Genomic DNA, 12,930 nt, shown 5'->3' on the forward strand with positions numbered 1-12,930 from the left:
GCAAGTATGCTGAAACATGTTTCACAAAAAAAAAGTACAAGAGATGCAAGTATATAACTTAATTTAAGAACTGCAAAATATAACACTGGTAAAATAAAACAAATAGGGCAAACAAAAATAGTACTGAACCAAAGGAACAAAAATTCTCTAGCTAAGCTATCATAATAAACTTGGAAGGAACCAACTCAATCCCCACCAGTAGCGCTTTGGTGGAGCATGAGAGTAATCGTCTCTGGATTTTCCAAATTTCCGACCATTTAAGTAGAAAGGATGAGAAAATTCACTCATGCAGGAACCAACTCCCATCTCCAGAAAATAAATGCAGTTGGCTTCCAATCCTTTGGAATTACTCACAGGCAACGAAAAAGAACAACCTCGGCTTGTTAGAAACAATATTTGGTTCCCCAAACTCTGCATCTCGATAAAGCTTTCGCCATCCTCCTCGTTCAACTTGTAAACTACAAAATCACGAGTCATTGTCTCACGACCAAGATCGTTCTTTTTTCTGAAATCCGTAAACTGATGGATCAACAAAAGTTCATTGTTGGTTGTTGATTCTATCAAATATGACTTGTGCTTGATATAGACATACCTAAAACCATTATGAATGTTAAGGCCAGTGGAATAATATTCCCTTTGTTTTCCTTTTATATCATAAACCAACTTCAGTTCAAGATCATTACCATCTCCAAAACGTAACGTGCGAGTTATAACTCTTCCACTCTTGGCATTGTTGTCGATCAAGGCATACAGTATGCCACATGAAGAAAACAACAGGCATAAAAGAGAATCGTTGCTATCATCCGACATCGGAGAGAAGCTCCAACTATTTTTTCCCGGCCTGCACACACCAATTTCCTTGGAAGAAAAAAATGCTGCCACTGTACATTCTGACATGTTTGAACTCGATAGTGCAATTTTACGAAGAAAACGGACCATTTTGTGCTCTAAAATTTCCGAAAGATGGGATTTGTGTTAAGGAAGGAAGTTCGTGCTTGGCTCCAGAAATAGTGTTTAGTAGAAATACTTCAGAGTTTTCTACATTGTCCATGATCAACCAGTCTTTGCAGGAACTATGAAACAACCCTTGATTTTGTTTCGACAACCCTAACGTGATAACGTTACCATCGGGTGGGATGGACAACTCTAAGTACTTGGGCCTTGGGTTAGTGGCGCCAAGCAACCAGGGTGCTTTAATGACCAGTAACCAGGGGAATTGATGATCATTGGGGATGTCCCTTTGCAATGCAATCGAACTCCAATGCTTGCAGAGGAGGCTTAAGCCGTGAATCCGATCAAGTAAGTCGAGCCGCTGTACGATGTTCTCTATGATTTCCAAAGGTGGTTTCTGCCAACACCCTTCCACAACTAACCATAGCCATTCCAATCAATCCCAATTAAAAAACAAGTACAAAACCAACTTTCCCAAAAAATGAATATTTCAAAATTTCAGAAGAAAGGAAGAAATCAAAGAGAGAATTAATTACCCTCGTCCACGTTCTTGGGGGTGTTCTTGACCTTGAAGTGCTTCTTCTTCTTCAGGCCCTGCCCGCCGATCTTCTTCTCCTCGTCGAGAAGACTGAAGTCCTCGGTCATCTCCTCCGGCATCAGCATGTCCAAGTCCGTGTCCATTTTGGATTGGTTCATGTCGACGCTTCGCTTTCTCCTTCTCTTCCCGTCAAAAATCTTTAGTGTTGTTGGAAGAAAAACGTCTTTAGTGCTTGTATGTAATTGTAGTGCCAGAACCCTAGACGCACGCTAGACCTTTTTGCCTGGTTCGAATTGTACGTACTTATAATGGCAGAAGAACCCTAGAAGCTAGACCTTAACTTGGCCTCCAAGCAATTCATGAGTTTGACGTACGTAAGAATTCTTCTTCATTGATATTTAGTTTTCAATGATGATTTCATGGAAAATCTTGATTCGACTCAATCCCCAAAGAAAAACAAGGATCCAAAATTAGTGTGGGTAAATTGGGCCGAGGAGACGGGTTTTCCCAACTCATGATTAGGAGAGATTCGACCATTTAGTCAATTATTTATCTGCTCTTACCTACCTCTTTATTGGTCACGGGATACATAACCCATGACATGAAGCCAATAACAATCTCCATGAAGCACTTCTATAACTCAAAAGCATCTCTTTTTGTTAGACGTAGTCGCAAGCGCTTTTAGTTGGTAAAGAATGCTCTTACCTCTTTCCCGTTTCCCCTATGCAAACCCGGGACAATTGGAACCTAGACTTTGGAACACCAGTGCATTTTTCAGATAATCCAACTCCTCATTATTGTGTAGCACCAAACATCAGATTAGACTAATGTTATCATCTCCAATCCTACTAACTAAACATGGCCATAAGATTGGGGGGCGGGGAAGGCTTTGGTGACTTATGGTTATGGCGAAAGAAACTTCGGTAGGACTTTTTAACCAAAGCAGCTCTTACACGGAGTAGAACTAGATCTTGGGTCGGGTGGACCAAAATATGAGATTTTATGTTTATGTGAGAGATGTCTTACAAATGATTTGATTGGACACTCTCAAGTCACAGAGGGGTATACAACATTGAACAGTGAAGTCTCTCTCAAAGATGCAGAATTTATGGTGCAATATTGCTCATTTACAATTAAAAAAGAAAAAGAAAAGAAAGATCTAAACTCAATATGCTTAAATGGCTAATTGCTAACCGGTATCAGATCACAAAAACTACATCCCAACCATTCCCACTTCACGTTAATACAAAACTCCATGGATGTACCATCAGGTGTATCAACTGAATAAGGTTCATGTAAAAACAGAAGCCCGATTGATTGGAAGCAACGCAGAACGACCAATCTCGCAACATATGGCAAGGAGAGCATCTGATAAAACTTCAATCTTCTGAGTGACTAGCCATCCCTGGCTTGGGTTAGAAGCTCTTGTTCTGGATCAGTAATGTTTCTCACCTAACTCCGAGGCATAATCTGCACGCAGAACATCATGCTGTTGCCTAAATATCCCAATTATAATGTATGGACATATAACCATGCCTGCCATAAACAGCGTGAACTGCAGTAATGCAAACAGTACTTAGACAGTTTCACAACAAAAATAATACGTAAATCTACAAGGTACGACAACATAAAAAGAAACTAGGATTTACCAAAAGAGGAAGCGTCAAGAAACTCCATATTGGCCACAAAGCAAAGCAGAAGCTGCCAAAAAATGGAAAGCAGCAAGTCAGAAGCAGTTATCGTAAACATACCACCTGATGAGTGTAAAATGGAATTGCAGTATGGTTTCTCTTACAAGCAAAATGAGATGCCGCCAAGTAGCGTCACAAACGGCAGAGCAGTTATACTTTCTAATTCCCATTTCTCGTCAAATCTCCTTACGCTCCATGCCGACATACTCGTATAAAAGAAGATGATAATGTTTAAAACTACGCCCACCATCCCAAGGTATAAAGGCAATCTGCAAGATTTAAAAAAAATATAAGAACAAAAGCTTTAAACCGTGTATGAATCCCGATCAGTTAAAAGTTAACACACCATATAATTCATGAGCAAATACTGAATATATACAGGCAAACCCTGCTCCTCCCGTCGCTAAAATCCCAAGAATTTTCTAAACAGCGTAGTTATGTTTGTCATACACTGATACGCATAATCCAAATCTTAAGCAAATATACCAACAAATGACTTGACCATAAATCAAGGCCACATAAATCCAAATTTTCATTTAGTATTGTGTGAACAGAAATCAAGAGGCATAGGCTATGAGATTTTCTACGTATGCCCTAAACCATTTACATTTCAAGAGTAGCAAACGATACATCAAAGATTAGTTTAAGCTCTGTCAAAGCTTGCAAATGCAATCACGAAATTCAAAGGGAAAATGTACCACCAAATACCCAAGACTAAAGAACCAAGTCATACAGTATATAACATTCAGTACATATTACTTATCACAAGCCTGAGGCACAACCCTTCCAACAAATGAACAAACAAAATAACCAGAGGTGCAAAATTGAGAACAATTCAAGCAAAACCGATACCTTCTAATTCGCTCATCATGGCATAAGATATATATCATATTGGATTTCCTGTCACCATAGTACACAATGAATGCTGCTGAGGCTAGCCAAAGGGCATTCTCCAAAATCTCAATCCGCGACCAAACTTTCGGACTTTGTGGGGACGGAGAGCGCATAACTGAGCATGCATCATCCTCAAGATCATCGCCGCTCGATGCATATCCCTGGCTATGCCTCTGCCTCATATATCCGGCCCCAGTTGGCGTACCACCCGACATCAAGACAAACAAAATGAAGTACACAAACTAAAAGAATCTCAAGCCGCAGAATCTGACCAAACCACTCCAATCAATCACTAACTAAACCCCCACCGGGCAAAACTCAATTCTACAAAGAATGTAGTAAAACTGTTCTACTCTTTCTGCTGCTCCTAAACCTCTAATCAAATATCAAGCAGCAATGTGTTTCTGTATGTATCAGAACCTATGAAAATTGAATGCGATAATCTAGTAATTCAATCACCAAATATCACCTAAAATTACAAAAGTCCACCACTTGATCATCAAAGAACCAATAATTTTTTATAATCCAAAGAACCCTTATCAGAAATCCAAATTCCCGCAAAACCATCTCGAATTCGAAGACAAAAAACAAAAATTTCAGAAGAACAAACCCATCTGGCCCCCAACTCAAAAATCCTCCCCCAACAGAGAACGAAGGCTTCAAATTCTTCAAACCCAGTTCCCCAATTCAACCTCCCCTCGAAACCCAGACGGCAATTTCATCGGTTTCTCCGATTCGCAGACATCAATCCCAATCCCGAGCAGCAGTCCTGGAATAGGGGAGCACAGAGGGAGAGCTGCAAAGGCTGTGTGACCAACGGAACTCCAGGGGTATTTTGGGTCTTTCCGAGCAGGTGCATGTGGCGTCCCTGCGCAGGTGTTTGGAGAGCGAAGAAGGAACTGGATCTGGCTCTGTATAACGGAAGAACTTGTTTGGATTGGATTGGAAGTTTGGAATTCGGGGAGAAGAAATTAAGGATGTGATTCTCTTCGTGCACGTTTGAAAGATGGAAAAAAGAACCTTCAATTTTGATGATGATAATTTTGATTTTAAATTTTGTAAATTTCCCTCTTTTCGGTTTTGGCATGTGTATTATGATTTTTAGTCATCGTGGATGCAAAGAATAAGAACGCTGACATGTCAAATCAGGGTAGTTATCACGAAGGTTTCTTTAATCACGGAGGAACTAACAGAACAATCCTGTCACGAATTAGATTAATTATCGCGAATTTATTAACCTTTTTGTATTATACGGAAATAAGAATTTAGACTTTGCTGCAACAAGAAGATAATTGTATCGTGACTAATTGGTTTGATTATTACAAATCTACGACTTTTTCTGTGTTATACAAAGAGAAAGCAAAATTCAACTTAACTGCAACAGAAAGCGAATATTGTCGTGATTAATTGGTCTAATCCGCATCTGCCTTTCTTTAATTTTTATTAAAGATGTGAGATGGAATGGTGTTAAAGTCACGCACGTTAAAAGTTGGCAAGGGGTGATTGGCCCAAACACGAAACCTCAAGGTTCTGTTTTCCCAGTTGACTCTTATCTTGCTGATTGCCTGCTTGGAAGGCAAGCAAGCCAATTCCTGGCTTTGACCATGCTTGTAGATATTTCGGTTGTCGGGTCGGTCAGGTCGGGCCGTGCCGACCTCTAGCCGGCCAATCCGGGATGCTACAGCTATTGATAGTATCCCTCCCAACTACTTGCATTTGATTACAATAGTAAATGGGGGCACAAATACACCATTTGAAGGTGCAAAGGACATGTCATAATTGGTTATGGGATTGTATATTGATTACACGACGACATTTGTACATAGAAAAAAGAAAAAACAACCTGAAACTACTAGCTAGAACGTTATCACGCACAGTGGTGGATGCATTGAGGGGTGGGGGGGAGGTCAGTTGACCCCCCCGAACTTCGGTGAACGTCGTGTTGACCCTCAGAACTTCGGTGAATGTCCATGGATATCTTGGGTGCTGCCATTTTGAAGATTAGAGTTGGCTTCATACATGCCCTCCAACTGACTTCAGACCTACCAAGATTCGGTGAATGTCCATGGATACCTTGGATGCTGCCCCTTGCATACATTAACAGTGTGCAATGTCTTTCCAAATGACTGCAGGCCTACCAAGACTCGATGAAATGACGATATGCATGCTATTTCTAGTAAAAAAAATTACGTGTTGTGGACGCTATTCTTACTGACCCCCCTAATATTATTTCTTGGATCCGCCACTGATGATGACGCATGCTTCATCATCAATTACCGCCTCCGTTGCACAGGCTGACCAAGTACATCAGTGTTGAATACAACACTTCCAGGGATAGATGACCTAAAAACTTCCTAGTTTCTGACGCAGCATCGGAAGTGTCTATACTGAGTTTTCGTTCCTCTATAAACCCACCGTCTATGACCAGCCACCATGAGATGCATCCTTCACTGTATTCTGGGTCCACATGTGCCACCACGCTGAGTGCTTCGCCCTGATCCAGCTCAAGTGACAAACAAAGAAAGTCTCGGTTTGCCTTTTTCCTACCGCAAGAGCTTCTTCGTGAAGCCAGCGAATAACTTGACCTGCAACCTGTTGCCAAATTCCACAATCATGTTAAGTATACATCACAACCATAGGCAAAGAGAGACATCAAAAGACACCAACGGTGTGTTTGCCAATAATCTGTCAAGTTTCTTTATAAATTAAAACCACTTATAAACCACCTTTACAAATATAAGAGATACCTGCTGCAAAATTATCACAGGAAGATCTGCCAAGTTACAGTTGTATCTGTTCATTGAACAAATTTCCTCAGAATTCCCATTGAACAGGCCAACCATATTCAGAGCACCTTCCCCTTCTACATGGATGCAATCATTTGTTACAACCACCTTAGTATGAAACTGAGACTTGGCAACGTTCCACACGTGATGCATGTCAGATGCTCGGGTTTGACATGCATGTAGAATGGATTGAGAAATCTTCACAGAGAGCATCCATGATGATGTCCGCAAATGCCAAGTGGGTTGAGATCACAGCTGCAGATATGGTACCCCTTACCCCTTTAACCTACAGAATCATGGACGCAGGTGAGAAAAAGTTCAATCAAATAAATTCAAATTCAAGCATTGATACGTCTTTACAAGAATTTGGACTTTACCACATTTTCCAGCTCTGTAAGAACATTGTTTGAAAAGATTCGATGAGCCAAAGACATGCAGAAATGGCCAAGAAGTCCGGACCCTTCTTTGGCTGGTTGACCAGATACTCGAGCACCTGTTGATGTTGGTACATCCTTTGCTTTGACAAATACATGCTGGTGAAAAATCTGTTGCAGATATATTTCACAACTAATTTGATCAGGAATTACTGACATTTTATTTGGGGATCTGGTTTATCATCCTCTGGGAACTGCAAGCCATCCAATGTGTCCAAAGGTAAAATTGCATTCTCTATGTTCTGGGTGCTTGGACCGTCAGCCGTTTGTTCATCTTCAGACGGTATAAGTGCTATGAACAGAGGTTCCTTCACCTATATTCAGTTGTAAATAGTTTTCTTGTATTCCAGTTACGTTGACTCCTAAAGTTTGGTTGAAAGCTTCACGATTTACCAAATTAAACACCTGGACCATAAGAACAGGAGTTAAAAAACCATTAAAATGAAAGAGGGATAAATAAGAAAAAATTAATGTGTAAAATATACCTGCTCATCGAATATTGCTTGATGAACTTCGCGAAGAAGTGAACGCGTGTCTTTAACACTCTCATCATCACTTACAGATTCTTTCTCAGCCTCCCTGGATGAATTGATTTTGGTTTTACTCGATTCATTTGGATTATCTACTGGATCAGCACTGAGAAAACCAAATTGAAGCGATCAAAATGAATTTGGAGGTACATTTATTGCCAGCATGCCAGCCGAGTCATGTTCCACACGCACTGTAGACAGAGCAGACGGCCGAAATATAGCGGCTGGATCATATACTGAGTTGTCAAACAGATCAATGGTAAAGCCTTCATTCCCAGAAGCTGAAGCTGCCATACGCTGCCGCTTAACTTTCCAATTCTGCTGTAATCTATCCGCTTGTCAATATACAAGATTGAGATTATTGTTCAAGAGTATAATGAATACTATTGTACCGAGTTCCTTTCACGCATGCACAAACAGAGTATCTCAAATTTCAAGTTACCCAAATTCCTTTATGCAAGAAGAAACCAAAGGGCTTATTGAAGTCGTTTATAGGTGATATGAACAACTCACGCAGAAATATACGCAATTAAAGCAAATAGCTTTTCTTGGTGATAAGAAAGAAATCAATGGCCAAAAAACTATCATCAATGCCAGCAATGTGGAGCATCATCAAACATTGCAGACTCACCTGATTGGAGCACCGTAAAATCTAGCTGACTGTTTAAAGTACTTTCCAAGATGCTGAAATAGTAATCAATAACACATAAACAGATATCCATGAACAATCAAAACAAAAAGTTACCAAATTTACAAAATTTACGAAATCTGGAGCCCGGCGAGAACAGCATTACCCTGAAGCATTGAAGCTTGGTTGCTGCAGACACAGCAAGATCAGACAGAGCTTCATTAGGAAGCGGCTTCGGACGCGTCATGCTAGCCACCGTTACAGCATCTTTGGTTTCCACCTGCACACATTCACATTCCATTAGAATCACTCAATCACAGCAAGCATTGCTCCTTGAAATGAAATCTCTCAGAAATCACCCGAGAATTGAAAGACTTACGGTGTTGATGAGATCGATAATGACGGAGAGCTCCTGGTGCGCCAGCTGCAAGTTCTCCACCAATGCTCTGCCATTGCCACTGCGTTGCGGCGCTCTCTTTCGAGCTCTTCTTCTGCTTCTTGTTCTCGTCCTTCTCCATGGCCCACGCGAAATCGATTCTCCGAATCAAACTCTGCCGCTTCTCGTCGTAGCCTACATCACTTTAACCAAAGAAACAGATAGTTGGGGTTTCCGAGAAAATCCGAAGTTGCCGTTTGGTTGCCGAGAAAATAAAATCAGCCAAAAAAAGGGTAAAGAATAACGACGTACGGAGGAAACCGTTCGAGGCCGTTTTCTTCAATGACTTCCAAGCGCTTGATGGGAAGCTTGTCGAGCGAGATTTCCATTTTTCCGTCCATTTCGTCTCCATTTTTCCGGGAAAGTAAAAATTTGCAGAGAAAATTCGGACAGAACCGTTGGAGGAGGGAGTTGGAAGCTGGGCACTGAAAGGGCAAATTCGCGGATTCAGTCGAATTGTGTAAAAAGACACATTTGACCTTTCATCTCGATTTTTGTTTTTTTTTTTAACTCGAATTATTCTCCTTAACTTCTTGAAACTATCTGTATCGTTCCAATTTTATCGGATCTCCCGAAGGACCTTAACTTCTTGAAACTCAATGAATGTAATGTATCATATTTGTCCGAATTTTGTTAACTCCGTCAAATCATATTAACTTTGCTATAATGACAATAATGGCAAGTCCATTTTAATTGCATCAAACAACGGTTAGAACTCATGTGTTTTAATTGTCCCGTCATGTCCATCTGCACATGATTTTAGGTTTATAGTTGCCAAATTCATACATATTGTATACTGGATTAAAATTATAAATCAAAATATGAAACTTGAACATATTCTTTGGTCTCAACCTTTTGTATATAACCATTTGTCTCGTATTAACCCAAATGAATTTGGCACCAATGAACAAACGAAACCTAGCCGTTGGTTTCTTCCTTCACTGAAGAGCGGGCTCTTGATTTTTTCCAACCAAGCTAACAGGGCCGTCGGTTTTTCCCCTCTCATTTTTTCCTACCCGAATCCTTGACACGGTCGCAGTGCCGCACTTTCCATTTCCTACCCAAAAAAGAGGTCTGCAGCAGCACAGTGACCCTTACAGTGTACAGATCCACCAAGTATCCAAATACCGGAGCCCTAGTCCACAAGAATACAGGAGGAAGGGATGAATTATCTCAGGTAAATTCTAACTGGGTAGGTTTAGAGTTTTCAAGGGAGATTTTGTTGTTTTATTCGGCTCTAGTGTCCCTCGAAAACTCTAAACTCATTTATTGTTTCAGCAGTAAGCAGATAAAAGTTATAAAAATAAAAAAATAAAAAATAAAAAACTTACCTACAGCATATGAGCAATATTTTATGCAGAGTTAAATATTTTATAACTGTTTTGGCTGTAAGTCCCTTATCAAGGAAAGAAAATAGAAGAATTGGGAGCTCCCTTCAGTCCAAAACATAGAGCTACTATTTTATTCATAGCCGCTGGTTTGGGCTGCATGGAACTCCCATTTCTGCAATTTTCGCACGAATATAGCCGAGAAAAGAGAAGAGGGAAGCTGAGAGAGATGAGAAGCGATGAAAATGGTGTGTGGATTTATAGTTAGTCATGGCTTGAAGATGAATGCCAAAGCATTGATTGTAAGAACTGTGACATCTAACTGACCAAGAGAATAATCTTTATTTTGATAACATACAAATGCATGGGTGAAATCAAGTTTTTCAATTGCTTCCCAAAAACAGAAAAATATTTCCAATTGTTCTTTGCATCCAACCTTTATTCATTTTTTCCCCTTAACTGTTTCATTGACTTTCATCCCCCATTCTTGACTCTAACTACAATTTAGCTACTGGATTTAGCTAGACTTAGTATCCTATTAAATCTATTGGCCTACCCTCACAAATATTGGAAGCTTTCTTCTATTCCAAACCTAACCAATTTGTTGTCTACTTAAATGCTCATTTTGCCTGCAAGGATAAGGTAACTCAAGTAGTTAAGAACAATTACTCCGGCATTTGAGGTTCTACGTTTGATTTCCGGTTACAGAATATTGCTTGTAAAAAGAAAACTAGGTCATTTTGCCTTACCTTACACTTACATGTTCATGTAGCAATTGTGAATGACATCATGATTTACTTGAAAGAGGCATGTAACTCAAGTAATCGCTCATTTACGAAAGATCTTGCATTCGACTCTCCGATCGCTTTCAAAGACAACTATATCACTTGCCTTACACTGTTTATATGAATGCATGAAGATTGTGACTAAGGACTCCTCTTCCCTTAGTTATCAACATGGACCCTCCTCAATGAAGGGTCTGTTGCTGAGCTTTTAACCCACAAACATTCTGTAGCAATTGGGTGGGGTGTCACTCAGGAGCTTCCAAGTCCAAAGTCCCCACATGCAGATTTATAATATATATATATATAGGGAGACTTTGGATGCGGTCCCTAGTTATGAATAGTCTTTGACTGAAACCTTGTTGGTTTTCAATTTTTGATCCAAGTCCCTGAAATTAATTGATAATTTATTTCTATGTACGTTACTATATTTTTTAAATTAAAAATTAAAATTTATAGTTGTTTATAGTAATGAGATTTTAAATAAAAAACCATAATTTGTGGGATTAAAAATATTAAAATATAAATATACTATTGTGTGTGTGTGTGTGTAAACATGGGTACATTCATAAAAAATAACCAAAAAATTATTGTATCAAAACATGGGTACATTCTTCAAAATGGGTACATTTAGCAAAAATAAAAATGGGTACAAATAAATAAAAAAATATGGGTACAATACAAATAAAACTTTAAAAATATGGGCACAAAAAGAAATTAATATATGGGTACAAATTAAAACTGAAAGAAAAATTGGTACAAATTAAAAAAGGGTTGCAAATTAAAAATGGGTACAAACTATAAAAATAAAAATATATGATAAAAAATTTAGCCATAAATATAAATATACTAATTGTAATATTTTTAATATTAAATGAATATATTTAGAAAATTTTTTTTTTTTATTATTGAAATAATTAATGATATTATTAATACAAAGGACCTTGATCAAAAATTGAAAAGTAATAAGGTTTTAATCAATAGAGTAGTAAAAATAAGGATGAAAACCTAATTATATATATATATATATATATATATATATGTATATATATGGTGCTAACGATAAGGAACTAAAATACAAATTCACAAGGAACTAAAATACAAATTCACCAATCAAATTCATAATAGTCTTCTAAAAAACATGCTCCCTACAATTTATGTAAACATATAATTCAGAAAGAAAATAATATTGAGTCTGTGCTGACCATAGAAGCATGTCTCAAAATTATTTAATAAAGTCTTTTTTATTGAAGAATATTGGGTGAAATTTATTTCATATTTCTTTTAATAATTCGAACTTTCAATTTATTCTCAAATGCTCATTGATCAATATTTCTTGAACAAAAATCAAACACATCGTATTAATCAAAAGTGAACTGCACCATCATGAGGAAGTAAAATTTGACCATCAAATTTTTTTTTAAAGATATTTCAGAAGAATTACATTTCTACCTCTAAGCATGTTGGAAGAAAGATAGGACATGTGATCCTGTTGACTCGGGTTGATGGTGATGCTTAATTAATAGATAAGTATATGCTCATACTGTAAGTTTCATTGACTGAAAATCTCTTAAATCAATGCCATGAGTAGTTCATGTAATACCTCTTTTCTTGCTCCCTGATTTTCTCCTATATAAATCTTATAATACTAAACTACTTATAATCTACATGAATACGATTTGAACTAAGGAGAGTAAGAGGCGGATGCAACTTCTTGACTAACTGACCAAATCGACATATTCCATGAGTTAGGCTTATGATAATAAGCCAATGTTTAATTACATTCCATTATAACAAATGAAAAAAAAAATGAATAGTCCAGTATAAGTTTGCATACGATAGATGTCACAGCCCGTTCCAAATTATTATATTCGTGGCTGTGAATGGACGAAATTGCCCTTAAGAAATACTAAATTTGTGAAGCTTAGGTTG

The 12,930-nt window shown here is 38.3% G+C and overlaps 1 protein-coding gene and 2 pseudogenes across 1 annotated transcript; all 3 read right to left on the reverse strand.

Annotated features, from left to right (window-relative positions):
- LOC126593138 (uncharacterized) lies at positions 1 to 2,419 on the reverse strand (annotated as a pseudogene).
- A 142-nt stretch (positions 2,420 to 2,561) lies between these two features.
- LOC126593204 (uncharacterized) lies at positions 2,562 to 5,170 on the reverse strand. The gene is made up of 4 exons (XM_050259149.1): positions 4,033 to 5,170; positions 3,285 to 3,449; positions 3,139 to 3,190; positions 2,562 to 3,044 (listed from the first exon to the last, which is right to left on the reverse strand). The coding sequence occupies exons 1-4, from the start codon at positions 4,287 to 4,289 to the stop codon at positions 2,925 to 2,927; spliced, it is 594 nt and encodes a 197-aa protein (XP_050115106.1). The 5' UTR covers positions 4,290 to 5,170; the 3' UTR covers positions 2,562 to 2,924.
- Positions 5,171 to 5,807: 637 nt separating this feature from the next.
- On the reverse strand, positions 5,808 to 10,977 carry LOC126593210 (mediator of RNA polymerase II transcription subunit 17-like; annotated as a pseudogene).
- Between the last annotated feature and the right edge of the window lie 1,953 nt (positions 10,978 to 12,930).

This window comes from Malus sylvestris, chromosome 2, assembly GCF_916048215.2.
Source record: "Malus sylvestris chromosome 2, drMalSylv7.2, whole genome shotgun sequence".
In the NCBI taxonomy this organism is placed as follows: Eukaryota; Viridiplantae; Streptophyta; class Magnoliopsida; order Rosales; family Rosaceae; genus Malus; species Malus sylvestris.